We start from the raw sequence: 26,522 nt of genomic DNA on the forward strand, positions 1-26,522 counted from the left end.
TCCTGGCCAAAATGCCCCAAAACTGAAAAACCCTAAAACCTGCCCCAAAATGCCCCAAAAAACTGTGCTAAGTCATAAATACTCCGAAGAGTCTCCGGAGAAAACGCACGTGTGTATTTGGGTTAAAAATACAATGAAGAGTCTCCCTTCCTAAACTTTTATTCAACAATCAACATTTTTGTGCACAGAAACCTGAAAACTCTACAAAAATTTTCAACTTAGAATAAATTTTTACAATCAACATGAGAATATTATATAATCAACACAAGAACATTTTTGTGCAAAGAAATCTGAAAACTCTCCAAAAATTTTCAACTTAGAAAAAAATTTTAGAAAAAATTTTTACAAGAAACATTTTTGTGGACAGAAAAAAATTTTACAAACACGAGAAACATTTTTGTGCACAGAAACCTGAAAACTCTACCAAAATTTTCAACTTAGAATAAATTTTACAATCAACATGAGAATATTATATAATCAACACGAGAAACACAAGAATAAACTTTTACAATCAACATATTTCTATGCAAAATCTGTGAAAACTCTACAAAAATTTTCAACTTAGAAAAGGAATAGCAGAACTTTGACTTACAATAATTTATCCAACATTCAACTTAAGACATTTTTTTCAAGTACTTAACTTAGAAAAGGAATAGCAGAACTTTGACTTACAATAATTTATCCAACATTCAACTTTATCCAACATTCAACATTAGAAATTTTTTTCAAGTACTTCATTACTCTGGAAATATTTTCCACTTACACAATTATTTCAAAAGTATTAGAGAAACAAAACGTCGAAAGTTGCAATACAGACCAAGAGGCCTGCACATACATGCCAGCAGTCCATGTATGAACAGGTCTACCTCATTCCACCTATCTTTGCCATCCATATATTCCACCTATCTTTGCCATCCATATATATTTGTCTAATATAACAAGAAAATGAATATAAGAACATAATAGTATTTTGAGAGCATTTCATTACATAAGTCTTGTTAGTAGCTACTAGTTATAAAAATATCTTGAGACCATTTTTATTGGAAAGGTCTAAGAGAAACTATCAACTTTGTAAAATGGTTTCTAAAGCATTTCACAATGGCATTGCTCTCAAAACAGCATGGTGTCCCTTGTAACACTATATTGTCACCACAAATATAAAAACACAGACCATCCATCATACTGAGGCCGCATTCTACACAGTTGGCCTCAGGTCTCCCTGAATGCCTGACTGTCACCCCACTGTTGGTCTTTGGGCTCATCACTTGTCAACTTTATATATAAAGAAATAACTCCTTGACATGATTTTCTACAATTTAAATAATTTTGATATATTACTACTTTGGGAATAGTTAGACTGTATCCAAACAAAAGAAACATGACAAACAGGAGAAGATTACACATGACACATGCAGACCATGCAGGGCAAAGTTAGTTTGAATTTGGGGAAACTAGTTAGTCATCATTAAGAATATTTGTCATTAATCAATAATAAAAACTGTCAGGAATCATACTATGGTACATACAGCCAAGTTTCCCACCATGTTGACAAGAGTTTTAAGGCAGCAGTTGGGAGCACTACAAAAAGGTGAACCCTGTCTTGGCACTTGGCACAAGTCTAAAGGTTAGAGCCTGTCATAGAGGGACTTGTGTCTAAAATGCACTATTTTGTCTCAATGCGATCATGTCATTAGTTATGACAGTTTGTAGAATATGGCCCCTGAAATCCTGCACAGAACAGTGACAGCAAAGCTCTAGAAAGGTGACAAGCTTACTATCTAAACAGTCTTCTTATTCAAAAATGTATGTAGACCTAATTACACACATTTTTTCCCTACATGAAAGACAGTGACATCAAGGAATGACTGGCACACTTGCCACAAAGCTACACACACACACAACTTGCAGTGTTAACTGAAATTCCACCTACAGGAAGTGCAATGGACAATGGTTCATGTCTGTAAAATGTGGACTGTTAAGAATGATGCAACTAGATCATGCTAATAAAGAAAGCCCTTTAAACAAATCTTCATAATGCAAGATCTCTTATAAGTCAATTTTATACATTGCAAATTTCATAAACAATTACTCCTTGTAGCTAAATATACGCTGACATGTAATGAAGTGATTTGATGCACAATGTTAAGTCATGAAATCTGTCAATATGAATGATGACATAATCTTTCAGTCAAAACTGTGTGAACTACTTTCCGCAAAAAAGAAAGTATGATGCTGTGAATGTTGATGCATCCTCCATCCTTGCCCCTCTCTGTCTTGCACTCTGCACACACATTTATGAAAACAGTGTGCAGTGTGCCGGTGGACCTCCAAAAGCCTGCAACAAAAAGAAAGGAGTCAACAAAAGTTAATGTTTAGCAATCATTTACCTTCATGTCATCTTATCAATCTGAAATTATTAAAACTGTTCACTTGTAATCACATTTATGGTACAGGAAGGTATATCAAAACCCAGCCAAGCAAAGTTACACTATTTGCAACAATGTCAAAATAACTACTACTTCACAACTTGTTTGCCTTACTTGGAGTGCAGCAAAGTGTGTGTGCCACTCCCTTCTTGAAACTCTGGAGCACCTTCATGTGTTCAATAAGGAGCTGGGCGGGGATACAAAGAGGGCTTCCCTCAACGTCACTCCACCAATGCAGCACGTCCTGTCGGGGAAACACAAACCCTTACTGCACTCACCAACACCCAGGGAACACGTGCAACTCAGGCATTCATCCCTCCTTACACATACAAGCACCACCACTCACAAACACACACAAACTGCACTCACCAATGCCTAACAAATAAATACAAGTCAGCCACTCATCTTTCCTTCCTCCTCAAACAGAGATGCCTCCACAAAGAAATCAATAACACACAGATTGATCACACTCATCTTTCACAGACACAAAGTCTGTACATCTTGCATATTTCCTTCATTACAAAATTTCATGAACTATTTCACTGCACACACACACACACACACACACACACACACACACACGAGCGCACGCGTGTGTATTCGAAGGCTTCAATACGACGAATACTTCACTACTTAAAAGAGTGTTAAATATTGAACATAAACTAGATAAATTGATAAAGGAGAATATGGGTTAAATATTGAACATAAACTAGATAAATTGATAAAGGAGAATATGGAAATGAAAGAGAATGAATGAAGAACAAGAAAAAGAGTTTATAAAACTGAGAGAAAGGATAAAAAAAAAAGTGGAAGAAAACGAAGCTAGGCTAAGAGCGGAAAACGAAGAACTAAAAAAGGAAGTAGCTAACAACAAAAAGCAGATGGAAGAAGGACTCGGTAAAGCCGAGAAAGAAAAAGAGAAGCTGAATGATCTAGTGAACAAGGAAGAGGAAAGAGTACAGAACGTGATTAAAAAAGAAGTACAAGCATGGAGAGTCCAAGATAAGAAAGATAAGGCTGATTTTCAGGAGGTGATTCAAGAACAACTTAAAGAAAAAGAAGAAAATATGACAAACAAAATGATAGGAGTCCTCAAGACAAAAGAAAATCTAGTTAGAGAAATTGCAAAAAAAAAGAAGAGTGCAGTCGTATTTGGAATAAAAGAAAAAAATATAAAATATAGGCCAAAAAGAGAAAAAGAAGAAATGAAATCAGTCAAAGACCTACTGAAGAATCTAAACGACGAAGATAGGCAGAACTTGGAAGAGGAAGTAGAAGAAATAAACAGAATGAGACCATATCAAGAAGGAAAGACGAGACCAATTAAAATACTACTAAAATCACAAGCAGCAACAGAAGAAATATTATATAGAACAACAAAACTTAGAGAAACAGAAGGCTGCAAGGGTATCTATATAAAGAAAAATAGAAATGAGGAAGAAAGGAAGAGATACAATGAACTGGCAGCAGCAGTAAGGAAAAGAATAATGAAAGGTCAGAAGAAGAAAAGAAGGCATTTTTGGAGAATTCTAGGAGACAGGATAAGGAAATGGTATATAACCGTGAAGGAAGAGAAAAAAATGGAACAAGTTTAACTAAAAATTATAAAGGCAAAAGACTAAAAATGATGTATACGAACATAGACGGGGTTTTATGAAGTAAACTAGAATTAAGAGATTACATAAATAAAGAAAATCCAGATATTGTATGCCTGGCTGAAACAAAACTAAATGAGGCAATCATAATAGATTTGGATAATAGGTATAATGTATGGAGAAGAGACAGAGTGGGTAAAGGAGGAGGAGGAGTCATGATTATGTTAAGGAAGGAGATAGTGATAAACCAAGTGGAATGTGGGAAGGAAAAGCAGAAGTATTGTATGTTAAGATGCATATTAATAAAAAAGAGTTAACAATCATTGTAACATATGTGCCACCAAAAAACAAATTCATGGATCAATCAAGAATATAAAGACATGATAGATGACACAATAAGGAGTCTAACGACAATTGTTAAAGGAAAAAAGTTATATTAGTAGGAGATTTCAACTGTAAAGAAGTGGACTGGGAAAATTATGAAAGTGGTATGGGGAAGAAGCCTGGGAGAAAGATTCTTGAACCTAATGATAGACAATATGATGGACCAGAGAGTAAAGGAATGCACAAGATTCAGAGGAAACGACGAGCCGGCAAGATTGGACCTAGTTTTTACAAGGGGTATACAAATGAATGATGATATAAGATATAAGTGCCCATTGGGAAAGAGTGACCATGTAATATTAGAAATAGATATAGAAGAGGGAAAGGAAGATAGAGGCGATTCATACAAAGGAGACCGATTAAATTACAGAAAGGCTGATATTGAGAATCTCAAGAACTATTTTAAAACGTAAACTGGGAGGAGATGGAAAACTCAGAGATGATGCAAGAGAAATATAACTTATTTTTGGAAATATACAAAACAGGAGTCAGGGAATATGTCCCAAAATATAGACCTCAAGAAGAAGGAAAGAAAGATTGGTTTAATGCAAGGTGTGCTAGGGCAAAGGAGAAAAGAGATGGAGCATGGAAAAGGTGGAGGAGAAATAGAAAAATAAGGAAAACTCCAGCAAATAAGGAAAACTTCAAGGCAGTGAGAAATGAATATGTTAAGGTGAGGAAGGAAGAGGAAAAGAACTTCGAAAAGGACATTGTCGAAAAATGTAAGGAGCAACCAAAATTGTTCTATAGATTCATAAATGGAAAAATTTGGCAAAGAGAAACAATAGAAAGGTTAAAAGGAGAGAACGGGATGGTGGAAGACCCAAAAAGTATGGCAGAACTATTAAATAATAAATTCCAGGAGGTTTTTACTAAGGAATCCAAATTTGAGAGGCCACAGGGTAATGGAGAGACAATCTATATGAAAGAGATTAAAGTAACCAAGCTTGAAATAAAAGAGTTAATGAAGGAACTGGATGAAGAGAAGGCAATGGGACCAGATGAAGTCTCAGGCAGGCAAAATACTGAAAGAATGTAGGGAAGAACTAGCAAGTCCTATATACAACATCATAAAATGCTCAATAGAAAATGGAACAGTACCAGTAGAATGGAAAAGAGCTGAGGTGGTTCCCATATACAAGAGCAGAAGGAAGGAAGAACCTTTAAATTACAGACTGGTATCACTAACTAGTGTAATATGCAAGATGTGTGAAAGAATAATAAAGAAACAATGGATTGAGTTCCTTGAAGACAACAAATTGATATCAAATAGCCAATTTGGTTTTAGAAAAAGACGGTCGTGTGTAACTAATTCATTGAGTTTCTATTCTAGAATAGTTGATAGAGTACAAGAGAGAGAGGGATGGGTTGACTGTATTTATTTGGATTTAAAAAAGGCGTTTGACAAAGTGCCACATGCAAGATTACTATGGAAGTTAGAGGAGAAGGGTGGCTTAAAAGGAAGCACATTGAGATGGATAGAAGATTATTTTTAGTGTGAGAGAAATAAGGACAGTAGTTAAAGATATGAAGTCCAAGTGGAGAACAGTAGAAAGCGTAGTGCCACAGGGGTCAGTATTGGCACCAATACTTTTCCTCATTTATATTAACGACATGCCAGAAGGAGTGAACAGCTACATAAATTTGTTTGCAGATGATACGAAACTGTGCAGAGTTATAAAGCAAAAAGAGGATTGTGAAATACTGCAAGAAGACCTAATTAAGATCTGGGAATGGAGTAAAAAGTGGGAAATGGAATTCAATGTGAACAAAAGCCATGTCATGGAAATGGGAAAGAGTGAAAGACGACCTGTGGGAATCTATAAGATGGGAGATGGAGTAGAACTGGAGAAAGTTAAAAAGGAAAAGAACTTAGGAGTGACGATGGAAGAAAACAATCAACCAGTAAGCCATATTGATAAAATTTTTAGAGAAACATATAATTTGCTAAGGAATATTGGAATAGCATTTCACTACATGGACAAAGAAATGATGAAATTGATAAGTACTATAATAAGACCCAGATTGGAATATGCAGGAGTAGTGTGGACCCCTCATAAAAAGAAACACATAAGGAAATTGGAGAGACTACAAAAAATGGCTACAAGAATGGTTCCAGAATTTGAAGGGATGACATATGAGGAGAGACTAAAGGCAATGGATCTACCAACCTTGGAAGAAGAGAGAGGAGACCTGATACAAGTTTATAAATTGATCAACGGAATGGACCAAGTGGATAATGAGAAACTGATCCTGAGAGAAGAATGACATTAGAAGCACAAGATCGCATAGTAAAAAACTGAGAAAGGGAAGATGTCTGAGAGATGTTAAAAAATATAGTTTCCCGCAAAGATGTATTGAGACGTGGAACAGTTTAAGTGAAGAAGTAGTGTCTGCAACGAGTGTGCATACTTTTAAAGTAAGATTGGATAAGTGTAGATATGGAGACGGGACCACACGAGCATAAAGCCCAGGCCCTGTAAAACTACAACTAGGTAAATACAACTAGGTAAATACACACACACACACACACACACACACACACACACACACACACACACACACACACATATATATATATATATATATATATATATATATATATATATATATATATATATATATATATATATATATATATAAAGAAATACTCGTAGCTACATTTCGAAATAACTATACAGATAAATACTAGTCTCTCTCTCTCTCTCTCTCTCTCTCTCTCTCTCTCTCTCTCATATATATATATATATATATATATATATATATATATATATATATATATATATATATATATATATATATATATATATATATATATATATATATATATATATATATATATGAAAACTATATTGATAAAAGCTTAGGCTACGCTACATACCATGTCAATGTGCATGTATCTCCAAGGGGTCAATTTATCAGTCAACTGTCAGTCCATCACTCTCCGCAACACAACCTACACTGGAAATCTAAAACCGTTATTATTTCTTTCTTTATTTATTGTTTCCCATTATTGCCACATAATGAGGGTGTTTTGTTTTTTCATACCGTTATACGTCAAATGGAACATATGAAAGGAGAAGGAAAACTCGCCCTTCACCATACCCACTCTAAGAGTCAAGATTAAAAGATAATTTTGTCACTTGACAGTTGACACTGACTGTGACTGACAACGTCCCTCTCCTTCTTCCTTCCCTCCCTTCCCCGCCCCCAAATCTCTCTCTGAAATGTTGACATCGATATTTTTTATCTTTACACAATTATTCCATCACCTTATTTCAAATAAAAAAAAAAGAAAAAATACTTTGCCACTCATTTATCGTATATTGGTGTACGATTCTCACCTATGTATCGTACATCGTACAAACAGCCATTTTGTCGTACAAATACGATAATTATCGTACTGTTAACATCCCTGCACAACACGGCGCCACCGGATCAAAAACTCCACCAAGGCATCGCGAGTCGTCACGTGACAGGCAGCGGGGCGCGTCACCACGGTCACGCGGGAGGAACTTTTTTCCATCATTGTTCATCAAATGACTCGCGGAAAGAACTCTTGACTTTGATACTCACAATATAAATTTTCCTTGACATTCTGGCAAAACCACCGAGGTGACAGAATGACTTCCTCAAGATCATGGTATTAATTCATTATTACGTGTTTACCTTTTACTTATTTTTTTCCCACGAGGCCTGTTTCTGCTTCAAGGCGTGCTCGTTTGTGCGTTCTTTTTCATTTCCCCGGCCTCGGTAAAGCTTGGTTAGTGTGTCAGTGTTCCCCACAGAGCGTCCCTTCCCTCGTGTGGCTTCATCTACAGACTGTATTTAACTTTCTTTTCTTTTTTTTCCCCGCGCCCTACAAAGCTGCCTGTTGTGTAACAAACGAACACTTCCCTGCGTCGCTCACACCCGCTCCTCCGTTTCCTTTCAATTTATGCCTCGATTCATGTAAATAGTAGCAGTAATAATGATGATGATAATAATGATAATAATAATAATAATAATAACAATAATAATAATAATAATAATAATAATAATAATAATAATAATAATATTGATATACTCTAAAGATGATTTTTCTATTCATTTCTTTTAAATGACATACTTTCTCGTAAGGAGTAGCGGCGTATCTTCCGTGACTCAGGTGAAAGAAGACACTTTTGGCACAGTGCCGCTTTGGGGGCCAGGTGTGAGTGCCCGGGAGTGCCACACCTTTCCCTCCCTCTGTGCCACGCCCTTGCACCCCCGCGACCTTTACTAAGGAATCCAAATTTGAGAGGCCACAGGGTAATGGAGAGACAATCTATATGAAAGAGATTAAAGTAACCAAGCTTGAAATAAAAGAGTTAATGAAGGAACTGGATGAAGAGAAGGCAATGGGACCAGATGAAGTCTCAGGCAGGCAAAATACTGAAAGAATGTAGGGAAGAACTAGCAAGTCCTATATACAACATCATAAAATGCTCAATAGAAAATGGAACAGTACCAGTAGAATGGAAAAGAGCTGAGGTGGTTCCCATATACAAGAGCAGAAGGAAGGAAGAACCTTTAAATTACAGACTGGTATCACTAACTAGTGTAATATGCAAGATGTGTGAAAGAATAATAAAGAAACAATGGATTGAGTTCCTTGAAGACAACAAATTGATATCAAATAGCCAATTTGGTTTTAGAAAAGACGGTCGTGTGTAACTAATTCATTGAGTTTCTATTCTAGAATAGTTGATAGAGTACAAGAGAGAGAGGGATGGGTTGACTGTATTTATTTGGATTTAAAAAAGGCGTTTGACAAAGTGCCACATGCAAGATTACTATGGAAGTTAGAGGAGAAGGGTGGCTTAAAAGGAAGCACATTGAGATGGATAGAAGATTATTTTTAGTGTGAGAGAAATAAGGACAGTAGTTAAAGATATGAAGTCCAAGTGGAGAACAGTAGAAAGCGTAGTGCCACAGGGGTCAGTATTGGCACCAATACTTTTCCTCATTTATATTAACGACATGCCAGAAGGAGTGAACAGCTACATAAATTTGTTTGCAGATGATACGAAACTGTGCAGAGTTATAAAGCAAAAAGAGGATTGTGAAATACTGCAAGAAGACCTAATTAAGATCTGGGAATGGAGTAAAAAGTGGGAAATGGAATTCAATGTGAACAAAAGCCATGTCATGGAAATGGGAAAGAGTGAAAGACGACCTGTGGGAATCTATAAGATGGGAGATGGAGTAGAACTGGAGAAAGTTAAAAAGGAAAAGAACTTAGGAGTGACGATGGAAGAAAACAATCAACCAGTAAGCCATATTGATAAAATTTTTAGAGAAACATATAATTTGCTAAGGAATATTGGAATAGCATTTCACTACATGGACAAAGAAATGATGAAATTGATAAGTACTATAATAAGACCCAAATTGGAATATGCAGGAGTAGTGTGGACCCCTCATAAAAAGAAACACATAAGGAAATTGGAGAGACTACAAAAAATGGCTACAAGGATGATTCCAGAATTTGAAGGGATGACATATGAGGAGAGACTAAAGGAACAAAGAAGGGAGAGAGGAGACCTGATACAAGTTCATAAATTGATCAACGGAATGGACCAAGTGGATAATGAGAAACTGATCCTGAGAGAAGAATATGACATCCGAAGCACAAGATCGCATAGTAAAAAGCTGAGAAAAGGAAGATGTCTGAGAGATGTTAAAAAATATAGTTTCCCGCAAAGATGTATTGAGACGTGAAACAGTTTAAATGAAGAAGTAGTGTCTGCAACGAGTGTGCATACTTTTAAAGTAAGATTGGATAGGTGTAGATATGGAGACGGGGCCACACGAGCATAAAGCCCAGGCCCTGTAAAACTACAACTAGGTAAATACACACACACACGACCTTACCAGCATGAGATGTGGTGCACTGCCTCCCTTGGTGGAAATAGGAAGAGTGGAGTGGTGTGGATACTATCAGGCTGGCTGTGGAGACCACCCAGCCTGCCTAGCCATCCTCAATCCTTGCTCACAGGCTCCACCACAAACTTCATGATTGTAACTTAATGTCCCTGAGAGAGAGAGAGAGAGAGAGAGAGAGAGAGAGAGAGAGAGAGAGAGAGAGAGAGAGAGAGAGAGAGAGAGAGAGAGAGAGAGAGAGAGAGAGAGAGAGAGAGAGAGAGAGAGAAAAAAAAATTATCACAGCTTATATTTTTCCTTGAATCTTCTACTTTTGCTAATTTTGCAATATTCTGGTGTCAAATGGTAATAAAGAAGGAAATAATAAGAACAAATCTAGGATAAAAACAGGTGAAATTTAGAGGCAGTGGTAGCAAGAATAGGTAAGGTCATGACAGGTACCTTGTGTGACCTCTTTTATTGTTCCATTAGTTAATAGTAATAATAATAATAATAATAATAATAATAATAATAATAATAATAATAATAATAATAATAATAATAATAGTTTGTTGGCATCTTGTGTTGGAGAGTGTCCTGATAACAAGAAAAATAACAGAGCAGATATTCACAGTACAATTACCTTACGGGGAGTTAGGTTAGATTAGGCTACAAGATATTAGGCTAGTTTATCTTCAGGGGGAGATGAACGATAGCTTAGTTTATCATTCATGGTTGGTCTGTCCTTTTCTTGTAATCTAAACTGGAAGCTTTACATCTCATCTCTTGCTAAAACAGCTTCTATGAAGTTAGGTATTCTGAGGCTCCTTCACAAGTTTTTCTCACACTCCTGACTGCTAACTCTGTACAAGGGTCTCTTATCTGTCTTATCTGCTCATGTATAGAGTATTCTTCACATGTATAGGGTGGTTGCACTCACCGTTTTATTAGATTAGGTGGAATCAAAAGCTTTTCATCTTATCAACTTCTCTCCTTTGATTGACTGTCATAACATATAACATAACATAAATAATAGGATAACAAAGGGCCACCAGGGCCCATCTAGGTTATCCTGTATCAGTCGCACAGCGACCTCGTCATCGGTACTTAAAGATACACTTACAAGTATACAATACATTATATATTAATTCTAAATATTTGGCCCATTAACAGGGCTAAGTCCTGCAGCGAATTCCTCTACAATCTGTGATCCCCATACATGGGCCCATGATCATGTCTTGTTTAACTATAGTCAATTTCTTATAAAAACTATCATGCAGGGCTATACATAATTATAAATCTAATAAATTTAAGTGGTTATCTAATCTGTTTTTAAACATTGTCAAACTAGTGCTATTTACAACCCTCTCTGGCAATGAATTCCAGAAGTCTACCACCCTATGACTAAAGAAATATTTTCTTATCTCTAACCTGCAGCCTTGCTTTCTAATCTCCCTGCCATGATTTCTAGTCCTACTTCCTCCTCTAAGGTAAAGAAAGATCTCACATCTATGTAGTTTGTATCCGAGAACATTTTAAATAAATAACTCTATCATATCCCCTCTTATACATCTCCTCTCGAATGAAAACATGTTTAATTCCTTTAATCTGTTTCTATACTCCAGGCGCTTTAATGCTGGTATCATCCTAGTTGCTCTTCTCTGAACTGCTTCTAACATGCTGATATCCTGCCTATAATGGGGTAACCAGGCCTGTATGCAATACTCTAAATGGGGCCTAACATAGGAATTATATAAGCTACGCACCACTTCCTTACTTTTATAACTAACATTTCTATTTATAAAACCCAGGATCCTATTTGCCCTATTCCTTGCTTCTAAACATTGCTTTGAAAATTTCACAGTCCTGTCTATCACTACTCCTAAATCCTTTCCCTCCTCTATTGCCTCTAGCCAACATCCCTCCATCTCATAGTTAAAGTTTGTGTTGTCTTTACCTAAATGCATAAATAACCTGACACTTTTTAGAATAAAACTCCATCTGCCACTTGTCTGCCCATGCTATCAGCCTGTCCAGGTCTCGTTGTATTCTGTAATTGTCCTTTTCACCCTGTACTGCACATGCTATCTTATTATCATCTGCAAACTTTGATACTTTGCTACTAATTCCTATATCTAAATCGTTAATGTACACCAAGAAAAGAAGAGGTCCTAGCACTGATCCTTGGGGTACCCCACTAACCACTTCCTTCCACTCAGACATTGCCCCATTTAATACTACTCTCTGTTTCCTATCAGAAAGCCATTCACTAATCCAATCAACTAACCTACCCCCTATCCCATGTAGTCTCAATTAGTACACTAGCCTCCAATGCGGTACCTTATCAAACGCCTTGCTAAAATCTAGATATATAACATCTATGCTATTTCCATCATCTAACTCCTTGGTAATATATTCTAAGAAATCGAGCAAATTTGTAAGACAGGACCTCCCTGATCTAAAGCCATGTTGGGTATCTCTAATTAATCTATTCTCATTTAAATGCTCCCAAATACTACCCTTAATGATTTTCTCTAGTATCTTACATACTATACTAGTTAAACTGATCGGTCTATAATTATTCGCATCATCCTTCCTACCTTTTTTAAATATTGGTGTAACATTAGCTAACTTCCAGTCCTGAGGTATCTCAGCAAACCTAAGTGATCTTTCAAAGATTAACTTAAGTGCTTCAGAAATACTGTCTACACCCTCCCTAAGTGCTCTGGCATGTAGCTCATCAGGACCACTAGCTTTCCTATCGTCTAGTTCAAGAATAAATTTCCTAATAATTCCCGGTTTTATATCAATATTTTCTAAAGCTCTTAAACTACTCGTCGCACTGTTTGTAACAGGATTTCCTATTCTTTCCCTAGTAAATACTGAAGAAAATTGTTCATTCAATAATTCTACTATGTCTTCATTTTGATCCACTACAACACTATCTTTTCTGAATGGTCCAATCCTATCCTTATTTCTTTTATCACTGGCCTTGTAATAACTATATAATTTTTTGGGATCTTTACTCCCAGCTCTAGCTAGTTTTATCTCTGCCTGCCTTTTACTTTTTTATAACCTTACTCAAATCATCCCTGACCTGTCTGTACCTAATCAAATCTACATCTTCCCCACTTTTCTGCAACTCTCTGTATGCCCTCTTCTTCTCTCTGATCTGTCTACCTATCTCGTGAGTCCACCATAATGGCTTCCTGTTTCTCTGCCTTATATCTTTGTAAGAGATACACTGCATCACTATGCCATTTACTACAACCTTAGAAATATCCCACATCTCCTGTGCAGTTTTATTTCCAAAACTATCTTCCCAGTTTACCTCTCCTAATAACTGACGTAACCTACCATGATTGCCTTTCTGATAGTTTGGGACTCTAGTCTTATTCACTATATTATCCCTACTGGAATTAATGATAAATCTAATTATATGATGGTCACTGTTTGCTAAAGTCTCTCCTACCTCAACTTCCTTTAAACAATGCTCAATATTTGTTAGTACTATGTCTAAAACCTTCCTCCCCCTAGTAGGTTTATCTACCATCTGCACTAAATAGTTATCCTGAAAACTTTCCATAAACTTATTTTCATTAGCATCTCCTACCATCCTCTCCCAGTTTACTGACTTAAGATTAAAATCCCCTAAGATAATTGTCTGACTAGTACACCCCCTATTTATCTCATCTACCATAGGGTTGTCTACATCTGCTGACTGGTTAGGTGGTCTATAAAAAGCTCCTACTCTAATAACCTTACTTTTGTTTACTCTAACATCCAGCCATAAGGACTCTACTCTGTTATCTACCTTAATACCATTAACCTGACTGGAAATGAAGGATTTTTTTTACATAAATAACTACTCCTCCACCTATCCTACCAATTCTCTGGTGTAAATACATAATGTGTCCATCTACTTCATATTCTTTCCTATTTTCCCTAAACTTTTCCTCATTTACCCATGCCTCTGTGACACATACAACATCTAAGTCCTCCTCAACTATATAACTAGATAACTCGTCCTTCTTGTTCCTAAGACTCCTGGCACTTACATAAAAACATTTAAGTCCTGCTACCTTCCTAGATGCTGTCTCCTTATTTGGAATCCTAATCTTATTCTCTCCTATTTGCACCTGGAAATCTTTCCTAATCTTTTCACTATCTCTGTTTATCCTATCTAATTTATGTCTAACATCTTTCTTCTGGAATGCATTTGCTACCTCACCCCCTACACTCTATCCCAACTCCCCCCTCCAGACATCCACACCCTTCCTACTCAGATGCACACCATCCCTAGCATACAAATCCCTTTGCCCATAGAACCTATCCCATACATCCACAAAGCTGACACCCACATCCTTACACATCCCTTTTACCCAATCATTCACACCAATGACCCTAGACAACCATTCCCTGCTAACATACAGACGAGGCAAGATTCCTGACACTACACACCTCCTACCACTCTCCCTTATTTTGCCTAACATTTCCCGAAATCTTGCCACTAACTCCTCCGACCCACCTGCTCTGACATCGTTCCCACCTACGTGCAAAACTACTACACCCTCCCTCTCCATCCCCCCAACTCTCTTCTGCACCTCCTCACTCACTGCCTTCACACCTGCACCAGCCATACACACATTCGTCCTCCTATCCCTGTCTTTCCCACAGAAAGTGCTATCTAAGTACCTAACCTGAGAGTCACCCACCACACACACCTAAGGTGTGCTAAGCACAACCGTCCTCCTCCTCTCCTCTACCCCCTTCTCTTTCCTTTCACTACCACAACCACCTCATTCACTCCACTCTCACTCTCCCCCTCCCCCTCCAACAAACTGAACCTATTTTCACACTCAACAGGTTTAGTCCTATCCTCCCTAACTGCCTCCACTTTCCTTTCCCTCGCAACCTGCCATCTCTGCCCATCCTGACTACTATCTTTCCCAGTCTGGCTCGCCTGCTCCCTCTTCCCCACTCTGCTCTTCCCGACAGAGGGCCAAGCCACCCTGTCGCCCTCACTTAGCTTTCTCATTTCCTCTCGCAATTCTCGGTGCTCAAGAGAAAGAACTAAATTCTCGCTCTTGAGCCTACACACCATACACTCAGAAAAGTCAACGACCTTCCTGTCATGCCCACACATCTCACACACAACAAACTCACCCAATCCCACCTCAACACTCTCTTTCACGCACTCAATCACACTCTGTCTTCAGCCTCTTTCTCACTGCTAAAATGTTGCATCTCTTGCTATCTTGTGGCAAATATTGACAAGACATCCTTTGTTTACCAAATATGGCCATTAGTCTCCTTAGACCTTCTGAGCAAATGCAAAATTTGGTCTAGTATTTTGATTTGATGTGTTCATTTCCAAAAGCATCAATAGGAGTCAGTAATAGCCCATTGTGTGGAGAGAGAGAGAGAGAGAGAGAGAGAGAGAGAGAGAGAGAGAGAGAGAGAGAGAGAGAGAGAGAGAGAGAGAGAGAGAGAGAACTTGCTAGACTTGAAGCAGCAAGTGTACAGTAGCTAGTAGGTAGCAATTAGTGTGAGTACCGCCACAACAAGCAGCGTGTCAACGGTGTCATGCGCAGCTGACAAGGGCACATACTAAACATTTACCTACTTGACTTCATTTAGGAAGATTTCAAGACACTTACCCTTTTTTGGGGGCAGGCGGGCCAGGGATGAGGGGCTAACTATCTAGGACTGGCAACAAAGTGGACCTTTATGTTGCCTTTGGCCAGTTTTTCCCTCATATAACAAGGTAGAGCTCAGTGTAACACCAAGAGGAAACATACGCCAAACTAAGTGACGAGATGTAAACACAGTTGGCGGGAACAATCTCATCTTTCCCTAACTTCCTGCCTTGTATCCGTCATGACACCTGTTACTTGAGGAGCTTGACAAGTAATTAGTCTCTCATTTACCTGTGTGGCGAGTCAGGGGGCTGCATAACGGCTGAGACGACGAGAAAGGCGGAAAACATGATGAGGCAGGAACACACCGTCATCTTTACGGGGTCTGGTTCAATGGCTACCTGACAGTTAATGACAGGGAAACTCTCTCTCTCTCTCTCTCTCTCTCTCTCTCTCAGGTTGATTCAATTATTTTTCAGAATTACCCAATACAGTATCAAGTAAGGCTGACAGAGATGACACGGTACGGGAACTATACTGTGTGGCGTATTAAGTCACTGCACAGCGCACAGTTTTTGGCGCCTTGATTCAGAGGGGCGATCACAGTGCAATAGTTTGTCTGCTCTAAAATGCCTCCTGGATTTAAAACATATTGTAGCTTATTGATAACGTTATTGATTTGATGTGAATGATGCTTGTTTTCTGTTATCAACGCACTTATTACAAGGGTAACTCACGGTTTTCCTCAAGATCTGACAACCCGCGAGCCACTTTAGAATAGAGACTATAGTAATGATTGACGTGGTTGGAATACCTCATGGCCCCAGATCACATATGCATTGAAATTCGGAATATATATAATGAGAATTGCCAATAACAGTAGATAAACAAATGCAAGGTTTCTTTTTCAATGCACTTGACATTTTCTTATAATTTTAGTAATTCTTTGGGTTTGCAGAATTATTTACAGCATACGCTAATTGTCTGCTTGATATCATGGGTAGAAGTGTTGAAGGGCTCACTAGATCAGAACAGAAAAGTGTACATCTAACCATTGGCAAAACACACACACACACACACACTATGAAAGGTAATGTTGAAGAAAACAATAATTGCAGTTAAGTTATTGTATTGCTAAAGACAGGAATAGTCGAGAATGAAAAATTTGATCTCAACTAAACTGAAAATGAACAGGGCAAACACACAAGTCACATGTCACTTACATGACTCACCCAAATCAAGATAACTTACTATTATTTGTTTATTTATTCACTTGTTTCACATTACTTGCCCTACAGTAAACCAGTGCGGTCTGTGCATTGCTTTACTGGCCCCCACAAGCGCCCCCTCCCGCATCATGTGTCCTTTCCGGCGCGAGGCCAAGGGTGTACTGGGTCGGGCAGCCGCCAGCGCCACAACACCAGTGATGTTAACTTTTCTAGCCCACATTGTCGTATCGAACCACCAGAATTATCGTATTTTGCCTAATATTATCGTACACCCAAAGGAAAAATAATAGGAGTTGTTGCTGACATCTCGCCCGACCCTGAAATTTCAGAAACCATGGTTACCAAAAATTCAAATAGTTTATGAATTTTGCTAGAATACACAATTACACATACTAGCTACCTAGAATTGAAGTCTCTCTCTCTCTCTCTCTCTCTCTCTCTCTCTCTCTCTCTCTCTCTCTCTCTCTCTCTATATATATATATATATATATATATATATATATATATATATATATATATATATATATATATATATATATATATATATATATATATATATATATATATATATATATATATATATATATATATATATATATATATATATATATATATATATATATATATATATATATATATATATATATATATATATATATATATATATATATATATATATATATATATATATATATATATATATATATATATAATTCATCTCTTGATTTGCTGGGGCCTCTGTTAAACAGCCCGACGTTACCCTACGAAATAAGCTTAGAGCTCGTTATTCCCAATCTGAGACCACATGCAGTCACCCTCACCGCACACACCACACACCGAGACAGCAAGGTGAAAACTCCTCGACTTCCATTCCGCAACTACTCACTGCTAGGTGAACAGGAGCTACACGTGAGAGAAGACACATCCAAATGATTGCCGCCTGACTGGGGAATCGAACCCAGGTCCTCTAGTTTGTGGAGCCAATGCACTACCACTGAGCTATTGGGCCGTGTGTGCGTGTCCTAGTACATAAAACAGATAAACAAGCACACACACACACACACACACACACACACACACACACACACACACACACACACACACACACACACACACACACACACACAAGCATGGAGAATCCAAGATAAGAAAGACAAGGAATCATTTCAAGAAGTATTTCAAGAACAGTTAAAAGAAAGAGATGAAAATATGACAAGCAAAATGATAGGAGTCCTCAAGAAAAAAGAAAATTTAGTAAGAGAAATTGCGGAAAAAAAGAAGAGTGTAATTATTTTTGGACTGAAAGAAAAAAATGTTAAATATAGACCAAGAAGGGAAAAAGACGAAATGAAATCAGTAAAAGACCTACTAAAACATCTGAATGACGAGGATAGACAGAACTTAGAAGAGGAAGTAGAAGAAATCCATAGAATGGGACCATATCAAGAAGGAACAGTGAGACCAATTAAGATATTACTAAAATCACAAGCAGCAGCAGAAGAAGTACTATATAGAAAAACGAAACTCAGAGAAACAGAAGGTTGCAAAGATATATATATATATATATATATATATATATATATATATATATATATATATATATATATATATATATATATATAAAAATAGAAACGAGGAGGAAAGGAAGAGACACAATGAACTGGTGGCAGAAGCAAGAGAAAAAATAATGAAAGGTCAGAGGAGGAGAAGAAGGCATTTTTTTGGAGAATTATAGGAGACAGGATAAGGAAATGGTATATAAAAGAGAAAGAAGAGAAAAGAATGGAGAAAGTTTAACTAAAAATGATAAGAACAAGAGATTAAAAATGATGTATACAAACATAGATGGGATTTTATCTAGTAAATTAGAATTAAGAGATTACATAAAGAAAGAAGAACCAGATATTGTATGCCTGGTGGAAACAAAGTTAAATGAGGCAATAAAAATAGACATAGATAAAAGGTATAATATATGGAGGAGAGAGAGTGGGTAAAGGAGGAGGAGGAGTCATGATGATGTTAAGGAAGGAGATAGTGGTAAATCAAGTGGGGTTTGGGGAAGGAAAATCAGAAATACTGTATGTTAAGATGCATATTAACAAAAGGAGTTAAAATCACTGGAACATATGTGCCACCAAAAACAAACTCATGGACTAACCAAGAATATAGAGACATGATAGATGACACAATAAGGAGTCTTACAAGAATCATTAAGGAAAGGAGAAAAGTGATATTGATAGGAGATTTCAACTGTAAGGAGGTAGACTGGGAAAATTATGAAAGTGGTATGGGGGAAGATGCCTGGGAGATAGATTCCTGAACCTAATGATAGATAATTTGATGGTCCAAAGAGTAAAGGAAAACACAAGATTCAGAGGAAACGACGAGCCGGCAAGATTAGACCTAGTTTTTACAAGGGATATACCAGTTAACGATGATATAAGATACAAGTGCCCATTGGGAAAGAGTGACCATGTAATATTAGAGATGGATATAGAAGAAGGAAAGGAAGATAGAGATGAATCATACAAAGGAGACCGATTAAATTACAGAAAGGCTGATATTGAGAATCTCAAGAACTATTTTAAAAACGTAAACTGGGAGGAGATGGAAAACTCATTAACGGTTCAAGAGAAATATAACTTATTTTTGGAAATATACAAAACTGGGGTCAGGGAATATGTTCCGAAATATAGACCTAAAGAAGAAGGAAAGAAAGATTGGTTTAATGCAAGGTGTGCTAGGGCAAAGGAGAAACGAGATGGAGCATGGAAAAGGTGGAGAAGAAACAGAAATCCAGAAAATAAGGAAAACTTCAAAACAGCAAGAAATGAATATGCTAAGGTGAGAAAGGAAGAAGAAAAGAACTATGAAAAGGACATTGTCGAAAAATGTAAGGAACAACCAAAATTGTTCTACAGATTCATAAATGGAAAAATAAGACAAAAAGAAACAATAGAAAGGTTAAAAGGAGAGAACGGAATGGTGGAAGACCCAAAAGTATGGCAGAACTGTTAAATAGTAAATTTCATGAGGTCTTTACTAAGGAATCCAAATTTGAAAGACCACAGGGTAATAGAGAGACTGTCTATATGAAAGAGATTAAAGTAACCAAGCTTGAAATAAAAAAGTTGATGACGGAATTGGATGAGGAAAAGGCAATGGGACCGGATGAAGTCTCAGGCAGAATACTGAAGGAATGTAGGGAAGAACTAGCAAGTCCAATCTACAACATCATAAAATGCTCAATAGAAAATGGAACAGTGCCAGTGGAGTGGAAAAGAGCTGAGGTGGTTCCCATATATAAGAGCGGAAGGAAGGAAGAACCTTTAAATTACAGGCCGGTATCACTAACTAGTGTAATATGCAAGATGTGTGAAAAAGTAATAAAGAAGCAATGGATCGAGTTTCTTGAAGACAACAAAATATTATCAAATAGCCAATTTGGTTTTAGAAAAGGTCGGTCATGTGTGACAAATTTATTGAGTTTCTACTCTAGAATAGTTGATAAAGTACAAGAGAGAGAGGGATGGATTGACTGTATTTATTTAGATCTAAAAAAGGCTTTTGATAAAGTGCCACATGAAAGATTACTATGGAAGTTAGAGGAGAAGGGTGGCTTAAAAGGAAGCACATTGAGATGGATGAAGAATTACTTAAGGGGGAGAGAAATAAGGATGATAGTTAAAGATATGAAGTCCAAGTGGAGAACAGTAGACAGCGGAGTGCCACAGGGGTCAGTATTGGCACCAATACTTTTTCTCGTATATATAAATGACATGCCAGAGAGAGTGAACAGCTACATAAATCTGTTTGCGGACGATGCGAAACTGTGCAGAGTCATTAAACAAAAGAGGATTGTGAAATACTACAGGAAGACTTAAACAAGATCTGGAAATGGAGCAAAAAATGGGAGATGGAATTCAATGTGGACAAAAGCCATGTCATGGAAATGGGAAAAAGTGAAAGACGACCAGTGGGAATCTATAAGATGGGAGATGGAGTAGAACTAGAAAAAGTAAAAAAGGAAAAGGACTTGGGAGTGACAATGGAAGAAAATAATCAACCGGTTAGCCATATTGATAGAATTTTCAGAGAGATGTATAATTTGCTAAGGAATATTGGAGTAGCATTTCACTATATGGACAAGGAAATGATGAAGAAATTGATAAGTACTAAAATAAGACCTAGATTGGAATATGCAGGAGTTGTGTGGACTCCCCATAAAAAGAAACACATAAGAAAATTAGAGAGACTACAAAAAATGGCTACAAGAATGGTTCCAGAATTTAAAGGGATGGCATATGAGGAGAGACTAAAGGCAATGGATCTACCAACCTTGGAGCAGAGAAGAGAGAGGGATCTGATACAAGTTTATAAATTGATTAACGGAATGGATGAAGTGGATAATGAGAAACTGATCCTGAGAGAAGAATATGACTTTAGAAGCACAAGATCGCATAGTAAGAAACTAAGGAAGGGACGATGTCTGAGAGATGTTAAAAATTTAGTTTCCCGCAAAGATGTGTTGAGACTTGGAACAGTTTGAGTGAGGAAGTGGTATCAGCAAAGAGTGTACATAGTTTTAAAGAAAAATTGGATAAGTGTAGATATGGAGACGGGACCACACGAGCATAAAGCCCAGGCCCTGTAAAACTACAACTAGGTAAATACAACTAGGTAAATACACACACACACACACACACACACACACACACACACACACACACATATATATATATATATATATATATATATATATATATATATATATATATATATATATATATATATATATATATATATATATATATATATATAAAGAAATACTCGTAGCTACATTTCGAAATAACTATACAGATAAATACTAGTCTCTCTCTCTCTCTCTCTCTCTCTCTCTCTCTCTATATATATATATATATATATATATATATATATATATATATATATATATATATATATATATATATATATATATATATATATATATATATATATATATATATATATATATATATATATATATATATATATATATATATATATATTGATAAAAGCTTAGGCTACGCTACATACCATGTCAATGTGCATGTATCTCCAAGGGGTCAATTTATCAGTCAACTGTCAGTCCATCACTCTCCGCAACACAACCTACACTGGAAATCTAAAACCGTTATTATTTCTTTCTTTATTTATTGTTTCCCATTATTGCCACATAATGAGGGTGTTTTGTTTTTTCATACCGTTATACGTCAAATGGAACATATGAAAGGAGAAGGAAAACTCGCCCTTCACCATACCCACTCTAAGAGTCAAGATTAAAAGATAATTTTGTCACTTGACAGTTGACACTGACTGTGACTGACAACGTCCCTCTCCTTCTTCCTTCCCTCCCTTCCCCGCCCCCAAATCTCTCTCTGAAATGTTGACATCGATATTTTTTATCTTTACACAATTATTCCATCACCTTATTTCAAATAAAAAAAAAGAAAAAATACTTTGCCACTCATTTATCGTATATTGGTGTACGATTCTCACCTATGTATCGTACATCGTACAAACAGCCATTTTGTCGTACAAATACGATAATTATCGTACTGTTAACATCCCTGCACAACACGGCGCCACCGGATCAAAAACTCCACCAAGGCATCGCGAGTCGTCACGTGACAGGCAGCGGGGCGCGTCACTCACGGTCACGCGGGAGGAACTTTTTTCCATCATTGTTCATCAAATGACTCGCGGAAAGAACTCTTGACTTTGATACTCACAATATAAATTTTCCTTGACATTCTGGCAAAACCACCGAGGTGACAGAATGACTTCCTCAAGATCATGGTATTAATTCATTATTACGTGTTTACCTTTTACTTATTTTTTTCCCACGAGGCCTGTTTCTGCTTCAAGGCGTGCTCGTTTGTGCGTTCTTTTTCATTTCCCCGGCCTCGGTAAAGCTTGGTTAGTGTGTCAGTGTTCCCCACAGAGCGTCCCTTCCCTCGTGTGGCTTCATCTACAGACTGTATTTAACTTTCTTTTCTTTTTTTTCCCCGCGCCCTACAAAGCTGCCTGTTGTGTAACAAACGAACACTTCCCTGCGTCGCTCACACCCGCTCCTCCGTTTCCTTTCAATTTATGCCTCGATTCATGTAAATAGTAGCAGTAATAATGATGATGATAATAATGATAATAATAATAATAATAATAATAATAATAATAATAATAATAATAATAATAATAATAATAATAATAATATTGATATACTCTAAAGATGATTTTTCTATTCATTTCTTTTAAATGACATACTTTCTCGTAAGGAGTAGCGGCGTATCTTCCGTGACTCAGGTGAAAGAAGACACTTTTGGCACAGTGCCGCTTTGGGGGCCAGGTGTGAGTGCCCGGGAGTGCCACACCTTTCCCCTCCCTCTGTGCCACGCCCTTGCACCCCCCGCGACCCTCACACCGCCACACAGCCAGCCAGGGCGGCCATCTCACCCCGCAACACTTCGACTCATCATTCATTTATTTGTGTGTCCTCATTATTTCCAATGTTACACAGGACAAACTCTTGAGTGGCTTGTTTTGTTTTGCTGTAGATGAAATGATAAGCCTTCATACGTCCTTGATGTGACCTGTGATACGTAAACGCTATTTGATACATAGAAGGAAAGCAATGAATCACTCACTATCCAGCTTGTGTTGTCTCCAGTCCACAAGCTTCTAGGGCCCGACACAGTGACTAGAGGAATTGTATTTATTTGTTGTATGGTGTCTTTGATTTCCACTTTTTTTTTATTTTTTTACTTCCTCCGTGCCTCCTTAAGCTTGACTAATCCTCGCTACCATTGTTCCTGTGTTACTAACCCTCAATAACCTCGTCGCTACTCCACTCTCCCCGCCTCGCTCCTTCAGTACCCTTCACTCACTCCATTTTTTTGAGATTATGACCAAGCGAAGCGGGGTGAGACTGGAGTGACGACTTCTGACGACCACCTTTCTTCCTGCCTTCCTTCACCAGTAGTCTTCTTGGTACTCCCTGGTTCTCTAGCGCCTGGGTGTGTGCTCAGTGTGTGACTAACAGCATCAGTGTTCTGGCCTGAGTAGACATAAAGAGATGAAAAGCATATGATCAGTTTTGCTTCATTGTTTTGCATCACTCACTCACTTACGGTTGAGCTCAGTGCCAATAATAAAGTAGTTGTTGCTGTTTTTGTTTGTTGATGTCACTGATTTTTTATTTGATTTCCATTAGTGTGTTATCTTTTTTCAACAGTATTTTCATTTGCCACTACATACTCTTTGCATCCCTGTTGGCGTGAGTGTGTGATGAGTGTGCCTCGTTGATGCCACGTGTGTGTGTGTCCCTTTTTTTTTATATATATATATATTTAATAATGGCCATCACCCTGTCTTGGGTATTAGGCCATTTATTTATTTTTTTACATTTTTTTAAATATTTGTTTTAGAATAAAGCATATATTTTTTAATGGCTTCATTTATTTATTTATTTTTTTTTTTTTTTTTTTTTTTTTTTTTTTTTTTTAATTCTTAACATTAAGTGACTTCACATATTCTCATGCACGCTTCATTCACACAGGGATCCTATACCTATCTCAAAACTATTGTCCTTTGTCAGGGCATGGGGGAGGGAGGGACAAATCACAATCACACAGGGTGGCTACGTAGTATCACTACGTATTGCATATATACATGAAGGGAAAACATTCACATTAGATCACGCAAAATTGGAAACATACACACTTTCATACTTTTATTTACATAAATATATAGAATAAATAACATAATATATACACATAAATCACAACTCTCTGATTAAATTGGCCTCAGTCAGGTAAATCATCAGTCTATCGACCACATCCGGGTGTTCATCACCCAGGAGGGTGGTTTGCGTTAGCGGGAGGCCGCGACCCCGGCAATACGCCGCCAAGGGCCGCCTCTCCTCACGATAACGCACACAGTGAAGCAGGATGTGCTCGACAGAGAGTGACATTACAGCTGGAACACTGTGGTGGGAAGGCGTTGGCTATGTAGGGGAGCATGTGGGTGGGGAGGGTGCAGCCCATCCTGAGGCGTGCGAGGACCACCTCCTCCCGCCTTGTGGGGCGATTGGAGGAGGCCCACTCGCCCAGGATAGGTTTGGTGGTGTGGAGGTGGAGGTTGTCCCAGTGACTCTGCCACAGGAGTTTTGCTGATGATTTAACAACTGAGAGACATGACTGCAGATCCCGACGGAGGTTCCACGCTCCCTCGAGCTCAGCAGCAGACCGAGCTAGCATGTCAGACTGTTCATTCCCGCGTATATTGGAATGTCCAGGCACCCAAACCAGTGAGAAGGATTTATGACATGAATTCAGCTTATTAATGATGTTGCCCTGGATTTCATTTGTATCCGTGCGGCCGGACTCTATTGCCTGAAGGGCTGACATAGAGTCCGAAAAATGACAATTGAATTATGAATTGAATTTAAAGCATAATCTATGGCTTTGTCAATAGCAAAAATTTCAGCAGAAAAAACCGATGTATGGGTAGGCAGCCGGAACCTGAGGGCACATTCACACGACCATACACTTGCACCCACACATTCACCTGTCTTGGAGCCGTCTGTGTAGAGATGTAGGGATGGAGGGAGGCCAGCGACGAGGGCTCGGAAGTGGTGTTGGAGCTCCACCTCGGTAACCACAGCCTTCTTCCCCTGAAGCCAGTTGATGTTGAAGGTGGTGGTGGGAAGTTTCCATGGGGGAAGGGTGGGCAGCACGAGCTGGTCCGCATCGTCCAGTCTCACGCCCCTTGGTGTGTCCTGTCTCGGTGAGGGGTGGGTGGGTGGACAAGCCAGTTACCAGCCAGACTTGCTCCTTCGTAGCTTTAGTGGCATTACTTGGTGTCTAATAGCGAGTATTTCCTTTCTCTCACCCCTTAGATCGGCCGGGCTTGCGCGGGACGGACGAGATCGCCAAACTCAATGAAGCCGTCGGCCGATCACTCCTTATGGAGCTGGACAAGACCCACAGGTATCCAGTCAAGGGGGACGTGACTGTGTACGCCTTCCTGATCGCCAAGATGCCGGCACTCAGGTGAGCCCAATGCTGTTGCTGCTGCTACTCAGAGATAGAGGGATTGATGTTTCTATGGTCACAATATTGAAACGATACGTGCGATACATGGTTTGTTGGAAGGATACGTGAGTCTGTAAACCTCGACAATTAGTTTTGCCTGTTTACTGTGTTGCCTTTTTTTTCTTTTTAATGCCAATGAAGTCTGGAAGTAAAAGATTAGAGAAAGCAACTGTAGATTATTGGAAGTAATCGTGGTGACATTAACATTAAGAACACAAAGCAACATTCAGCTGAA

The 26,522-nt window shown here is 38.0% G+C and overlaps 1 protein-coding gene across 2 annotated transcripts; it reads right to left on the reverse strand.

Annotated features, from left to right (window-relative positions):
- Window positions 1-141: 141 nt before the first annotated feature.
- Window positions 142-16,544, reverse strand: LOC123510838. 2 transcript variants are annotated; one of them, XR_006676618.1, is made up of 4 exons: window positions 16,219-16,544; window positions 10,301-10,461; window positions 2,541-2,670; window positions 142-2,335 (listed from the first exon to the last, which is right to left on the reverse strand). XR_006676618.1 is itself a non-coding variant. In XM_045266276.1 (3 exons), exons 1-3 carry the CDS (start codon window positions 10,304-10,306, stop codon window positions 2,160-2,162), a joined length of 312 nt encoding a protein of 103 aa, XP_045122211.1. In that variant the 5' UTR covers window positions 10,307-10,461; the 3' UTR covers window positions 142-2,159. The 2 variants fall into 2 exon arrangements, 1 of the variants encoding a protein (XP_045122211.1); XM_045266276.1 differs by lacking the exon at window positions 16,219-16,544.
- Window positions 16,545-26,522: the final 9,978 nt, after the last annotated feature.

This window comes from Portunus trituberculatus, chromosome 30 (assembly GCF_017591435.1).
Source record: "Portunus trituberculatus isolate SZX2019 chromosome 30, ASM1759143v1, whole genome shotgun sequence".
In the NCBI taxonomy this organism is placed as follows: domain Eukaryota; kingdom Metazoa; phylum Arthropoda; class Malacostraca; order Decapoda; family Portunidae; genus Portunus; species Portunus trituberculatus.

Bases quoted from the DNA above. Each gene is read 5' to 3' on its own strand.
- LOC123510838 (XM_045266276.1), bottom strand. The intron at 2,336-2,540 runs GTAAGGCAAACA...TTTTTGTTGCAG, and splicing joins CACACTTTGCTGCACTCCAA to GCTTTTGGAGGTCCACCGGC.